At 42.7% G+C, this 14,570-nt stretch overlaps 1 protein-coding gene across 3 annotated transcripts in view; it reads right to left on the bottom strand.

The window, feature by feature from the left end:
* Nucleotides 1–3,841, bottom strand: part of LNPEP (leucyl and cystinyl aminopeptidase) — a 67,151-nt gene extending 63,310 nt beyond the window's left edge. For 2 of the 3 annotated variants that reach the window (XM_080372718.1, XM_080372716.1), the window contains exon 1: nt 3,469–3,841. Coding sequence is in view for 2 of the 3 variants with exons in the window: in XM_080372716.1 (XP_080228842.1) it covers nt 3,469–3,487 (19 nt within the window). In the remaining variant the exon portion in view is untranslated. Of the gene's footprint in view, nt 1–1,141; nt 2,113–3,468 lie in introns of those variants that run through there. The other variant, XM_080372717.1, reaches the window with a different exon arrangement.
* Between the last annotated feature and the right edge of the window lie 10,729 nt (nt 3,842–14,570).

The following is a 14,570-nucleotide window of genomic DNA, read 5'->3' as shown; positions in this document are numbered from 1 at the left end:
AACTAAAAATAAAAGCAAAATGTTTGCAAAATATTTTGCAATGTTGTCCAAAAGACAGATGTCCCAAATTACATGACATAGCCCCTTCAGTTAGTATTTCACTTCGTATTTTTCAGTGAAACTGTTTAGGTAACAAATGACTACTCAGAATTAATAAATTCTGCTCATTAATTTGCAGTTCCAATTTAGAGGAATTTGAGATCATAGAACTTACCAAAAAAATATTATGTGCAACAACAAGGAAGTCTTGCATGCACTCTTAATTACACTTTGATTATTCATATTTCTGGAAAGGTCTCAATTTAAAAATAGTCATAGAAAATAGAAGACTTTGTCTCAAAAAAAGCAAAATCTTACCAGCAACCTTTTCTAAAACATTTACATTCTAAAAAATTTACTAATTTGTAACATTTGTAACACTTCAGGGGACATTCAGATTGGTCATTAGGAAAAGGTTCTTCACTGAGAGGATGGACAGTCACTGGAACAGGCTCCCCAGACAAGCGGTCATGGCACCAAGCCTGTTCAAGGAGCATCTGAACAATGCTCTTAGTGATATGGTTTAGTTTTAGGTAGTCCTGCAAGAAGCAGGGAGTTGGACTTCATGATCCTTAAGGGTCCCCTCCAACTTGAGACACTCTAGGATTCTATGACTAACTCATCTATCTATTCCAGGCCCTAAAAACAGATCTGTAATTAACTGTTCTCCCACAGCGACAAACCACATACATTACCTCTGACTAAACTCCTGGGCAGGAGGGAAGACATAGCAGAATGTCTTCAAAAAGGGTTGGACCTAAGTTTCCAGTACAGGGGTGGGGGTTAAAGTCAAAAAAGAAATCTTAACTGCTTTTATTTAGTCTATCTGAGCATTGCCACTGGAGGAACTATTCAAACAATAACTTCAGCACACCCACTAGCATTTCAAGGAAAGGATAAGGGTTTCTTTGACTTTTGAAATTAATTATGGCCGTGTTTTTGTTTTTATTTAAAGAAAAAAAAATAAAATACTGAATTAGAAAAATGGTGATCTCCAATGTCCACTTTAGTGCATATGCTGCCTTAAAGTCTACTTCAAGTCACAAATCCATTCTGACACAGCTCTACACCCGTAAAGTAAACCAAGAAACTGTCTTCTTACCAGCTTGACAAACGAGCATTGGAGTTCTGAATCCAACTGAAATGCTTTTGGAAAAGAAGATTCAATCTGTTCACTCTGGTTTACAAGGTAGAAGATGCAAAGAACTCAAAGAGCTACAAACATAATATTGTAAGCTTCCTGTGACAGCCATCTTTTCCTCTGAATTTACACAGCACTTTGCACAGGAAATCAACATACCAACTAACAAGCAGGACTTATTAGTACTGTACAAGACAAAACAAAAAACCTTTCAGTTACCATGAAGCACAGTTTATTTGAAAGATTTGACGCCCACAAAAGCTTCCAGACCACTAGCCATGGAAATGAAAACTCTATTCAGAAAGCAAATAGTGTTAGCATCCTGTTCATTTCAGATTTTAGCAACTGTGAGTACCAAACATGCCTCAAGATCATAAAAACAAAGAGCAGCAACTCTGCTCTAATATTTGTACGTTCTTTCTAACGTCCCTTCCAGCAGAGCCAGCTTTCTGGGGGAACTTTATTGACCAGCTTCAGCTACAGATTTTCTTTCAAACAGTATCACCATCATCTCTAGGCTTTTCACTTCAGGGAACAAAATTAGGAAGCTCTGTGCATGAACATTGCTTCTCAGCAGTAGCACAAAGTACCTTGGAGCTGCATGCCCAGGCTCACATTGCCGTTTCTTCTAGTTGCATGGATAAAGAGCAGAATTTTTTAAATGTTTTGTTGCAAAATGCAGTAACAGTATTACATCAAACAGACTTTTAAAGTGATGGCAACATGATGGCACCCTCTCTCAAAGGAAATAGACTTTGCAAGATGACTCTTAAAAAAATTCTCCCCAGAACTGCATTACTACTAAAGACAAGGTCTTTTTATCATGTACACAGGAATGTAAACTCCAACCCTGAGGCTCTAATAAACTGTAGTTGAAAGTTCTTCTACTAAGGCTAGTGTAGAGTACAAAATCAAAACTTCAAGTGCTCGTAGAAACTGTAATTTTAATATGTCCAAAAAAAAAACCAAAAAAAAAACAACCAAACCCCAATCCTCCACAGAAGTGTAATTAAAAAAAAAAAAAAAAAAAAGTAGAAGGAATAGGTCCATCCTGCTAGTTAAACCAACAAAATATGCTCAGAGCTCATAACCTTCAGATTTTAAACAGCAGCACATAAAGGACAGGGAATTTTTAGTGTATTTGAGAAAAGTGAAACACGAGGCAATGACAATGTATTTATCAAGTGAAACAGAAAATTTACTTTTTACAGCATGGGGGTTTTGAAATTGACAGAAGTTTTGGACTCCAATTTGGCAGGTCATTGAGGAATTAAAACATAATGCAGCAAACTACCTAGGGCTCCAGCTATGGCTACCCTGCATGCTTGTCATCTAACAGCCCGAATCCCACCTGCAACAGAAGTGCTGTGTTTTCAACAGGAAGGCTGCTGCTTTACCCAGTGCCTCGTCCTAATGCCATATTTGGCTATGGTCTCGAGTCTTACCAAACACGCTTTACTTTCAGTTTGATCTGAGAGCTTCATTTCCTCCTCTGTGCCGGACGAGCGAAATGTGTTACTAATACAGAGGCAGCAAACATGGGCTTCACACGGCTTCGCTTCAGTCAGCAGCGCAGGGTGCACACACGCTGCTGTGCCGCCTTGCCACCCAACGCTCCGGCATGCACACCTCGAAGCTGCAACCACACCGTTAGGCCAGGCACTTCTGCCAGCGCACGGACAGTTCCGAAAGCTTTCTGGCTTGCAGAAACACCCTGAAACATTGCTTCAGACACCCTAGATCCTCCTGTACTTTACCTCTCCTTTCCCTCGCTGGGAGGAGATACTCTCTAGAGTGCCTCAGTGAGAAAGCAGCATAAACAGGGGGTCTGGTTCCTCCCTCCTGTCACAGCGGCAACGGCTTTGGTGCTCCGGGCGCACGTAAGGCTCTTTCCTCGGAGCGATACACAGCGAGAGCACACCTTGGTGTAGAAGTTGCTCCGGCTTCGTAGTGTCCGTTATCTGCCACCGTGAGACTAGGGCCGGCCGATAAAAAGCGCAACAGTACCGAAAGAGAGATGGAGCCTCCTCTCACCTTCCCGGTTACAGGCGTGTGTGCCTAATTAACCCCAATAAAACCAGATCTGAGGTAACTGCCAAGCCGCGGAGCGTGGGGGCGGCACGACTAAGCGGCTTGCCCCGCTCCCCTGGGCCAGCAGCCCCCTCCGGGCGCACCGGCCGCCCCCGGGCCCGCCCCGGCCGGCGGGCAGGGCAGGCCTGCCGCGGGGAGGCCGCGCGTCCCCATCCCGGGCTGCGCCGCCGGCGGCGTGGCGGCGCCGCGGTACTCACCGCTGGGAAAGGGCTCCATGTTCCTCCCGGAGTCCGCCCTCAGCCCGCGGCAGCGCAGCCCTGGCGAGGCGGGAGAAACGGCGCGGAGGCGCAGCCGCGACTCCTCACTCCGCCTCCTGCCGCCGCATGCTCACGGGGCGGGCGCTGCCTCGGGCTCGCCCGGGCTGCTGCGGCCCCTCACGCCGCGGTCGCTGCCCAACGATCGGCTGCCGCAGCTCCGGCGGCCGGGGGCGCGGCAGGCTCGGTCCGCGGCTTCCTGCGCAGCAGCGTTCCAGGGGAGCAGGCTCGCACAAACCGCACTCTGCCCGGACCTCAGCGCCCGCCTGTCTCCCGCCCCGCTGCTGGGCCGCGCCGCACCGCCTATTCCTCACGCAGACCCGCCCTCCCCGCCCGCTTCACGCCCGCGGCGCAGCGCCCTGCCTGGCTCTCCGAAGCCCGGGGGAGCGGGTGTCGGGAGGTCGGTGCCCTGGCCCTCCGCGCCTGCAGGGCTACGGGCGGGCACGTCAGCCGAACGCCGGTCGCTGCACGGCCGCTGCGGGGCGGCACGACACGACCGGGCCGCGGCGGGGCCGGGCGCTGCCTCGCAGGCCTCCGTGCGGCGCCCCGGCACGCTGCGCCGAGCCCCGCGGGCGCCTGCGGCCGGGGCCGGGCCGGGCCGAGGCAGCGTCCCTGCGCCTCGCCGCCGAGCTCTGCTCATCGCCCTTTGACTGTAATTATTTTTAGCCTTAACGCTGCCTCACCTACCCCCTCCACCCTGACCTCCACAGTTCTGCTATCATTAGCTAAATACCATTTTTTCATTAATACGAGAACTCCGTAAGCGCTGGTTGTTGGAAAAGAAGACAGTGGGAGTTGATTACTCCTGACAATATCTAAAGGCCCTGTATTTGTTTTGCCAAAAAGAGGAAGAAATCTAAATTTAACTGTTCCTTGGGGGAGGGAGGGAGGGGATGAGGGCCAGAGGCCCCCAAGAGCTCAGGCCTTATTCCCAGGTGTGTACTTGCCCTGTTTCATGAGCCTAGAATGTGCTTTTTCACACCTTGCCGCAGTCTCACAGGCCTGGTTACAGTGACAGCCCTGCAGCATGAACTAGGCCGTGGTTGCGTTCGGCACCACTGCGGTTTCACCCGACTGGCACCTGGGCCCCATGCAGCTGCTCACTCGCTGCCCACAGTGGTGGGGGAGAGGATCAGGGAACGGTGGAGGCGGGGGGAAGTGTGAAAGTGAGAAAACTCCTGGGCTGAGATAAAGGCTGTTCAACAGGTAAAGCAAAAGCCACACACACAAGCAAAGCAAGGAATGCTTTCACTGCTTCCCATGGGCGGGCAGGTGTTCAGCCATCCCCAGCAAAGCAGGGCTCCATCACATGTAACAGTTACTAGGGCAAACAAACTTCATACACTAAACGTCCCCCCCTTCCTTTTCTCAGCTTATACATACTCAGCATGATGTCATATGGCATGGAATATCCCTTCAGCTAGTTCTGGTCACCTGCCCTGGCTGCACCAGCTGCTGACAGGAAAATTAACTCTATCCTAGCTGAAACCAAGACACACTCTAAGTCCTTGGAGTTTAATACTAGCTCTAATGCTGGACACAGAGCTACAAGAGTTTCAATTATCTGCTTACCAACATGGTCTCAGACACTCCTTAACATATAACAACAACCCATCCTCAAAAATTATTAAGTAAGCAAAGCATTTATTTTAATAGCATGAGGTGTCCTGAGAACTTTCTTTTCTAAGCACTGACCCTGCCTGACACATATTTAAATATATTAAAGAAACATTAATAGCCATGTAGCTGACTTTGTAGTGCTGGGATTCTACACAGTGTCACGCAGAGACTGCAGAGAGGCCTGAAAAACTTATTCTGAGCTCCTCATCACTTGATTTGACCATTCTTCATTTTTGCCAATCCCAAATGCTTACTCAGCATGATACACCTCTGTGAAGCAGAAGAGCTAAAAGAAGATCATACTCCATTACATGTGCAGAAATTTCCATATCTGGATTTTCCTATTAAAATCAAGTTGTAAGAATACAGTGGGAACTATTCATACAGAGATCATTTCACAGTTGCACCTATTTACATCTGTTCAATAGAAGAATAAAGGTTTCAGTGTAATTTTGGATGACTTCATTCAGAACAGAACTGAAGGTCCAGCTTTGCTGGAGCTGTTCAAAACCTAGAATTTCTACAATTTGATAAAAAAATTCTGTGTCCAAAAGTTGCAGATGCTTTTCACTGTAAAATATAGTTTGTTGTATTTTTTAGTTATAGTTTAGTAGTATGAGTGATTGATAAAAGTTAAGAATGTTAAGCTGGTTCTTTTTTGAGGCCTTAAGTCAACTATTACACAGTGTTCGTTGGTTGTTTTTTCTTAAATGCAGAATAAAACATTTCTTTAATTACACAAAGCCCTAAATATATCCTTAAAGCATCTGCAGTGACTTCTATTTCATCTTTATTTGGCAGTCTCCTTCATCAATATCTTAACTGAGCCTTTTCCATGGGCTAAAATATGATTGCTAGCAACCTTGCCTCTTTCTCCTCTTTGAAGACTTGCTTTCCCTAAAGAATTGCTTTAAATATTTCAGCTTTTAAACAGCAGGAAGCCATAACATTTTTGTCATGCGAAAAATTCTCTCAACCCTAGGTGTTTGATCTGTCTATTAGTGCCCCAGCAAAGCCAAGACCCTTGTGCCCGACCAGTCTGCCAGTGTCCCGTTACAGGGACACTTCACTGAACAGTCCCGCTGGATCAGAGGGCAATCTGACTGACTTGTTCAGGGAAACACGCCCACAGCATCAGAGGGATCCCTCAACAGGTCTGCCCACTTTGTTTGAATGTGTGACCCACTGCCAGTGACTGCTAGCACCCATGAAGGACTAACACCAACTATTTATGGAATAACACGCTTCATTAATATGAAATCTGACAAGGTTCATGATCGCCAGTGATAACGACTGTCTGCAAAAACAAACTTGAAGTGATATAGCACCAAACTATATCCAACCAAAACCTAAATTACTAATGAAAGCTAGAATAAGTTAGTTATTTAGCATGCATAAGACAAAGTTCTTACCCAATAGGCATCCATATGGGGGAGAAGACAGGTTCAGCCCATTGACTGATCCCAGAAGTTACAATGGAGTCTCCATTAACTTCTCCCCTCATCTGCCCGCTTTTTGTAGTTCATAGTACATTGCATATTCATTCATCATACACAGGACTGGTTACAAGTTTCTTGCTTCTGATGCAAATTGATACACATCCTCAGACAACACTGCTGAAGCTCTCTACTAACTACACATGCTCCTCAAGTGGGGTTTTGCCCTCTGTCGGGGGAGCTATTTGAGTTGAAGGTCGTGATCTCCCACTACCACAGTTGTCTTTGTCTTATTTTCAACTAATTTTCTATTGATGTCAATGGATTGCAACACCTCATCATCCTGTTTCCTCTCATAGCCAGAACTTTCCTCACCTGAAGGATTCTTTCTGCGTAACTTAGATAACAGTCTTGTTTTCACTATCTGTTCTTTGTTTCTCTTCCTCCCCAAGGCTGACTACCTTGATTAGAAGTCCCTTCATTTGTACCAACTTTAGAGTGTGAGTCAGCTTGGCCTAGCTTTGTGAACACTGAGTCAGAGTTGGGTAATCCAGGAGTTTAGACAACAATTCTCCCCCTTTGGACTTATTTCAGTCCAGGACTAGTCCATTTCCATCACATTTAGGTGGAGCTTGAGCGACTCTAGTCATGCATATTGTTGTTACTAACTGGTATTGTGTGGCCAGTGAAGTGTCGTAGTACCTTGGAAGCAGATAACTTTGAGATGGAGATGTGTGTTAGTATTACATTGAGATTATTTCATCTGAGGAAAGTAATTTTGTCACAATGGTTGGCTCAGCCACAGACATCTCATGGATTCTTCAACTGGTACGCAGCTTATCAGCTGTGTGGTGCCATCAAGTTCCCACTCCTGCAGGGAGCACAGCAGAGCCTGGCCACAAGGTCTCCACTCTGCTCCAGCCTCCATCACTCCCATCAGGGTGCTGAGCTGGCAGGGTGTGTTGCTTGGGTAGCTGTGGGGGTGTAGATTCTGTGCTTGTCAATCATCCTGAAATTGATAGCTGTAGTTTACCTTAAAAAAGCTTTCTGTAATACTATGCTTCTGTTAGGACCCAATTTTCTCTAATTCCCCCCCTTAAGGTGATTTGCCCACACATTTGTTACCGTTTATTTCTCTGTTGAGAGGAACAGAGATTTGGCCACACGAATGTTACTAGTGTTAGGTGGACACTTGGGTGCCTTTGATATAATGGAAAATTTTCAGTTGTTTTCAGCCAGATCTGCTCATAAGGAGCCACACTGTGACAGGATGTAAAGCTTTGTAGTTGAGAAGGACTCCAGGGGTTTGAAGACCAGGAATTTACTTCATCAGTCTTTATAAACATGTCAGATGTAGCTTGGGATCAGGTGTGGGACTGGTGAACCTTTTGGCTGACAACCTTAGAAGGAGACAAAAAAATTGCCCCAACAAATACTTATGCCTAAAGCCTGAGTAGAGATAAGGAATGTGGAAGGTCTCTTTATCCCTTGACTGAAGTAGCTAATACTGCTGATCATTGTCTTAGTTTCCTCCTTAATGTAAGGTTTTGTATTTAAAGATGAAATTGTTTCATTGCAATGCACACTACTCTACTCTGCATAAATCTGGCACTCTCATCCCCTGCCAGCAGGAACTACAGCTGCTGGTAACCACTGTCTGTTCAGCGTACCATCCCACACAATCCATAGCACTGTGTTTACAAAATAAATATCCTTATCTATCTATCTATTTCTACAGGTCAATTCATACCTAGAAGAAGCAGCTGTTTCTACAGGAGAGTCACTGCATTTTTATTCTTTGATGCAATATTTTAATTGCACCAATTTTTTAAAACATTTCTGGCAGCCCCCAATTTTCAAGACTCTGTACACTATATATTGAGGAAATGGCCTCCAGTTGAACCAGGGGAGGTTTACATTGAATATTAGGAAAATTTTTTCACTGAAAGGTTTGCCAAGCATTGGACCAGGCTGCCCAGGGAAGTGGTTGAGTCACCATCCCTGGAGGTATTTAAAAGACATGTAGATGGGGGTGCTTAGGGACATGGTTGAGTGGTGGACTTGGCAATGCTAGGTTAATGGTTGGACCTGATGGTCTAATAGTCTTTTCCAACCTAAGCAATTCTATGATTCCAAGATTCTATGGTTGTTTTAATCAGTCAGACAGCTGATATCAATAGGTAGACTGACATAGCTCTACTGAACTTTAGTAGTTTTACAATGAGTTACAAAAACTAAGGATTTAACACCATAGTTTCTGGACTGAAGACTAGTTTTCCCATAGACTGGTATGGAGAAATCAAAAAATTGCTGTCTTCCCTGGAAATTAAACTGTGGAAATGATACACACTTATCTGCACACTAATTGCAAGAATATGTTCAGTTCTCACACTGGTTATTTCTGTCCAAGGGTAGAATCATCACCATTGTGATGCAATAAAATCTCTCCAGCACATATGACAGTTGCCAGCTAGATAGAGGAGAAACGGTTGTCTGCATTTCACAGTAATTTTAATTGTTATGATTTAGTGAACTAGGATATCCACTGCAACAGTACATTTCCGACTCAGTTTCCAGAAAGAGAGAGAAAAAAAATATATATTCTCCAGAATAACCAACTGCAAGTATGGATATACAATTACTAGCCTGCTGTTGCAACATCCTAGCTAGCTTCCCACAATACCCATAGCATGGCTGGCACTTATCAGTCCTCGTCATAATTAAAATGCCATTCTTTCCGTCCTACTCTTCCATCCATAATATTCCCATTAGTGTAAGAAACCTAGGCAGAGAACATAAGGAATAGTTCAGAAACCTTGAACTGAGTTCCTGAGTATGGTGATAGAAAACAGCTCACACAGCTTTGAACTTTTCACACTAACCTCTAATTTTCTTCAGTGACACATCAGCAACAACCAAATAATGTGATGCCAGGAGCATTATAGTTACTTCAACACTCTCAGGAAATGCATATGTGTTGAAAATAAAATATAACATTATAAATAACATCTAAGTGTCTTATTGTCCTCTTTCTGAGGAATTTACATGACATCAGTTGTGTGTTGTGTGCAGCAGTCTGTTTATACTCACTGTTATGAGAACTTTAGCACTCAGCAGTGCTACCTTGGCTGGGCATTGAAAAATGGCACTGCCTTGAGAAGTATAGGCTAAAAGAAGGCTGATAAGACTACACCCTAAATGAAACTTTGGAAGTACTTTTCATGTCTGGAGGGAATCTTACAAAATACTTAATGAATACCACCAGATGTACACAATATTGGAACAGAGCAATACTTGCTAGGGTGTCTGGCTGGAATGCCAAGTACATATTGTGAAGTATCAGTGTGCTGTGAGGTGATATAATACTATGAATATGTAACATAATCACCACATAACAATGTCGGGGTAGCCAACTGTGCATTTAACAGCTGCCCCAGATCACATAGTACTGACACACAGCGGCATGTTTCAAGCATAGATAATGCTTTAAGACTGGCAAATGAGAAGATGAACTACAAATAACACCCAGTCACACTAATATGAGAAGGCTACTAAAAGAAAATACCACATCACCATAGGCAGTAGAAAAGGCATCACTTCCATATTTTAACAAAAAAATTGCGTGAGATGAGTATGTGCCTGAAAGACGCTGGTATCTAATAAGAGCATTGCCTCGCACTGGCTTGCTCTGTGGTAAAGGCTTCTGGGCACACCCACATAGAGCAAAGTATTTACATGCAGAGAAGTCTGAGCTGATCATAAACAAGTCAGGCTGGGGCTGGGAAGTAGTGGGAGCATACTGCCTCATCAGGACAGTCAGCCCATGGCACCAGTGTGGCATCCGAACTGCATTAAGCACTTGAGCTAAATTACTTAGAAGACACTAGAGTTTTCTGCAAAGGAACTTCCTTGTTTGTGAACTTTTGTTCCTTACAAATCCAAGCAAAAAAGAAATCAGGTAGAAAGATGACAAGTACTTAGGCACATAGGAAGGTCTAAACTCTCTGTGCATGTTTTGATGGTTTACAAAATGTAGATTGGTTTGAGATTGGAATGCACTTAGCTTTATCTATCTTTGCTTCAACTGCTGTTCCTATAAGCATCAGAAAATACCACCTTACCAAAGCAAACAAAAAAAGTTGCCAAGCTAAGGAAAAGGGCTTTTCTGTCCACCCAGCTATGGTAAGATACTAGCAAAAATTAAGTAAAAAAACCATTAATACCTGTGTTCACACCAGCAAGATGAGACAATGTCATGTCAGGTTTATTTTAAGACTCCCCTTCAAATATCAACCAGTGAATCACACGCCAGGAACACAATATTCTCAGAACAAACCTACCATGTATCTGATAATATTGAAATAGTGTTACTTGCCTAACTACCTTTGAGATCCAGTTATTGTTCGGTATATTTCATCAGCTTATGGATAATGTATTTAAGCTATAGAACATATGTAGACTTCAGCTATAAGGAAACTGGAGTCTTGTACATTTATGCTTGGAACTGCGGATAGTGATAAGTAGTAAAAACTTACAAGAAAACTCAGGCACTTACTAGAACCAGTTGAGAGTTTTTAAAGTAAACTGTACATTTTTGGAAAAATATTACTTGCCAAACTGCATTTTTCCTTCAGGAATGTGTTACTGCCAATTCACATCAGACGTGGAATTCCCAGTTGAATCTTAGGAAGATTAATCTAGCTAATTACTTGGCAGTTACAGTAGTCATCTATAATGCAGGTGTCTTAGAATATGCCTGCATTTGTTATTTAACTCTGCCTTGAAGAAGGCAATCCTTACCTGTCCTGACTAAGGAGACCTAATGGTTTCTTGTGCTGTCTACATTAGGCTCTCTGCTCTGGCCTCCACTCTGGTCTTATCACTATAGACAGCAAGATTACTGGAGACAAAGGATTGCAGAACTTGCAGGGGCTCTGTCCTCTGACTTGGTGTGTGCCTGCAAAATGCACAAAAAAGAGAGCTGATCCTAGATCTAAAACAATCAGCTGATCTGCCAAGGTGTTACTGAGCAATAGTAATGGTCAACTATATGATTGTCCTTATGTGCTGGTGTGAACTTGAAGATAGCAAAGACTCAATTTTAGAGTTTTGTGTCCTAGTTAACACACTAATTCTCTGTTTTATAAACAGTATGTATTACAGATAAGACTGTTTTAAGGTCAAAATCTTTCTCTGGTAGGTGAGTTATTAAGGTCACTAGTGAGACAGATATGATTCTGCAGTCTTGAGATTTTGTCATCTAGTTGCATTTGTCATCTCTGAGTCAGGTAAAACAAAGACTGTAATCTGAGTAACCAAGCCCTGGGTAAGTGTCCTGATTACCTGTAACTGAACAATACAAAACTCTCTTGATTTTATCTGCAGGGGGAAAAAAGCTTTTACCATTCCTAAATTCCTTCTTCTATAAACCCCAGTATTGTTTCTGGTTTTCAGAGAAGTTGTCATTCAAAGTTCTTTCCTTCCAGTCCTGACATTACACATTAAGCAAAAAACCTTATTAGCTTATTGGCTAGAGTGTGGATGGGAAAATGTCACCAGTAGTAAAGCCAAGCAATCAGAAGTGTTACCACAGCATAACAACCTACATTCAAGGTAGATTCACTTAATATATTTTATTTATCAGACTCCATGCCTGCACATAATCATTTGTCATGTCCCTGATGATTCAGCAGTAGCTCATTATATCATTTTAAGCTGATCTCTGGCTTGATCTCTTCTCTTTAAGACTTCAGAGTAGGCAGGTGTATTATTGTCAAAGTATTTTCTTTCGAAATTAATTTCACCATCTTGAAATACATTACCCTACAGTCACTTACTGCAAAATTACATAACATGAGGAAAACATGGAGGATATAATGGAACAAAGAAACTATAGAAAATGGAGGAAAATTAACCAATGGTAATGACTGGCCATTGCCAATAGCAAACCCTCTGATTCTGAATGAATATCATTTGGCAATGATATTCACTGGCAGACCAAACTGGCAATGGCCAAGTGGAAAGAACAGCTGTCAACAGGCCAATTTGTTCAGACGGTGATTTTAACTGTCTGATAACAAGATAACGTATTTTCTCATCCTCCCAGAGAGGACTATTAGGGGTATCAGGAGCTTTAATCGGTTGTAAAATTTTCATCTTATTATATGTAAAGAAAAATATTACTGTATACGGTAGTATTTCTCAAACTCTTGGACCACAAACCTCATAGGAAGTGCAAGGTGTCAGACACTGTTGGGGAGAAGCTCTTCACTACTCCTCATTAGCAGTTTGCTTTCTCCAGGGCGTAAAAGTGAGAACTGGCTGTAATGACTCGCTGTAAGTTTCCACACTAGCTACCTACCTTTACTTGCTAGTGGCAGAGCACTTCTGCAGCAGAGTGACTAGGACCACATGCAGCTACTGAACAACAGCTGATTGTCACCTCTTTCCAGCCAATCCTGGAAATGATAGGTAAGCTAAAAGCAGATGAACTTGCAAAACATTTAAAGAACACTGTTTCTGTGTTGGATGTGGCAAACCCAAGATCTTAAAGAAGGAAAGCATTTAGTCAAAGCTTATGTGGAAGACGAACCATACATAAAGATGTAAAAAACAGCTGCAGATAACAGTGTGATCAGGTGACACATACAGCATCTCATAGTTCTCAGAAACCCTCATGGTGCTCATGATTTGAGCAAAAGGATATTTTGAGTTGGGCACCCAGACTGAAGTATGTAAACCCCTTAGATATTTTGAAAACCTAGCTGCACAGTCTTAGCATTCCATTGTGTGACGCAGCTTTATGCTTCATGAGAGTGTGTTTTCAGAGGAATAAATCAATTTCTTTCTATCAAAAGCCTCAATATATTAATTTGTAGCAATCTTAAAAGTAGGAGTCTAAGCATTGTAACTCCTGACAAACCTGAATGGCTTATATAAGGTATTTTGTTGACAAAATGTCTTTAAGGCAACATACCAATGAAAGCACTCTAGAATGCTGTGCTATGGGTTCTTAAAGGAGCCAGCTGTCTTTTTGTGCTTTTACATACTGTTCACTGATCTGAGGGGCATAGGAGTCAGGGGAAACAAGGTATGATATTGCACAGCTTATCTTACTTATTAGTGCTTTAACAATGTAGAAAATTCTAAATTAACAACATGAGAAACACACTGTACTTTCAGCCAGGGGAGAAGCTGAATTGTGAACCTGTCATATAGGAAAGAATTTAACCAGTATACTCTTCTCCAAGGTTTCTGACATAATTCATTCTAGTGAATTTTTCAGGTTGCTGCTGAAGAGGAAAGTCCATTTTAGACCACTGTTGCATGTGAAGCTTTCAAGAAAAAGTTTACATAGATTGTGAGATGTTCTCCACAGAAGGAGATGGGGGGCCTTGGGGAGAGTCAAATGAAGAAACTATTTGACCAAAAGTCATATAGTTGGTCAACAACAGAGCCAAAAGTAGAATTAAGATCCTTTGACCCATGGTCATGTGGTTTCTACTGTGGTACTTTTTGGTAGAGAGTCACTTCTCTATGGAAGCACCTCTTTTTCATCTATTTTTTATATTCTTTGTCCTTCTAATTGAGACAATTCAGCCTGCACCCAAAAACTTTCAGCAATATCATATTCATTTTCTTCCATTACCAAAACCATAAAAGCTAGAAATCAATTAATTTGAGCAATGGAACAAAAGGAAATAGGAAAAAATATGTACTCAATTTCCTACAGCTATGGTGTAAACAAAGTACATTCCCTGGCCAATATTTAAGGCATTGTATTATGACAAGACTTTAACCTGTTCATGGTCTTTTTTGCAGCAGATCCTCTTTCCAAACTTACTTGCCAGTTTTGAACCAAGAAAAAATTCTCAAGTTTCCATTGGGTTTGTACATGTGTATTAGCTCTTGCCAGCTTCATCAGATTTGACTATTTGTCCTGAAATTTTCTTTCTGAATAAACTCTCTGCTGACATCATGGCCACCAGC

Source organism: Falco punctatus, assembly GCF_963210335.1.
Source record: "Falco punctatus genome assembly, chromosome: Z".
Taxonomy (NCBI): Eukaryota; Metazoa; Chordata; class Aves; order Falconiformes; family Falconidae; genus Falco; species Falco punctatus.
Note: the sequence above shows the minus strand (reverse complement) of the source record. Positions and strands in the feature narration are given on the sequence as shown.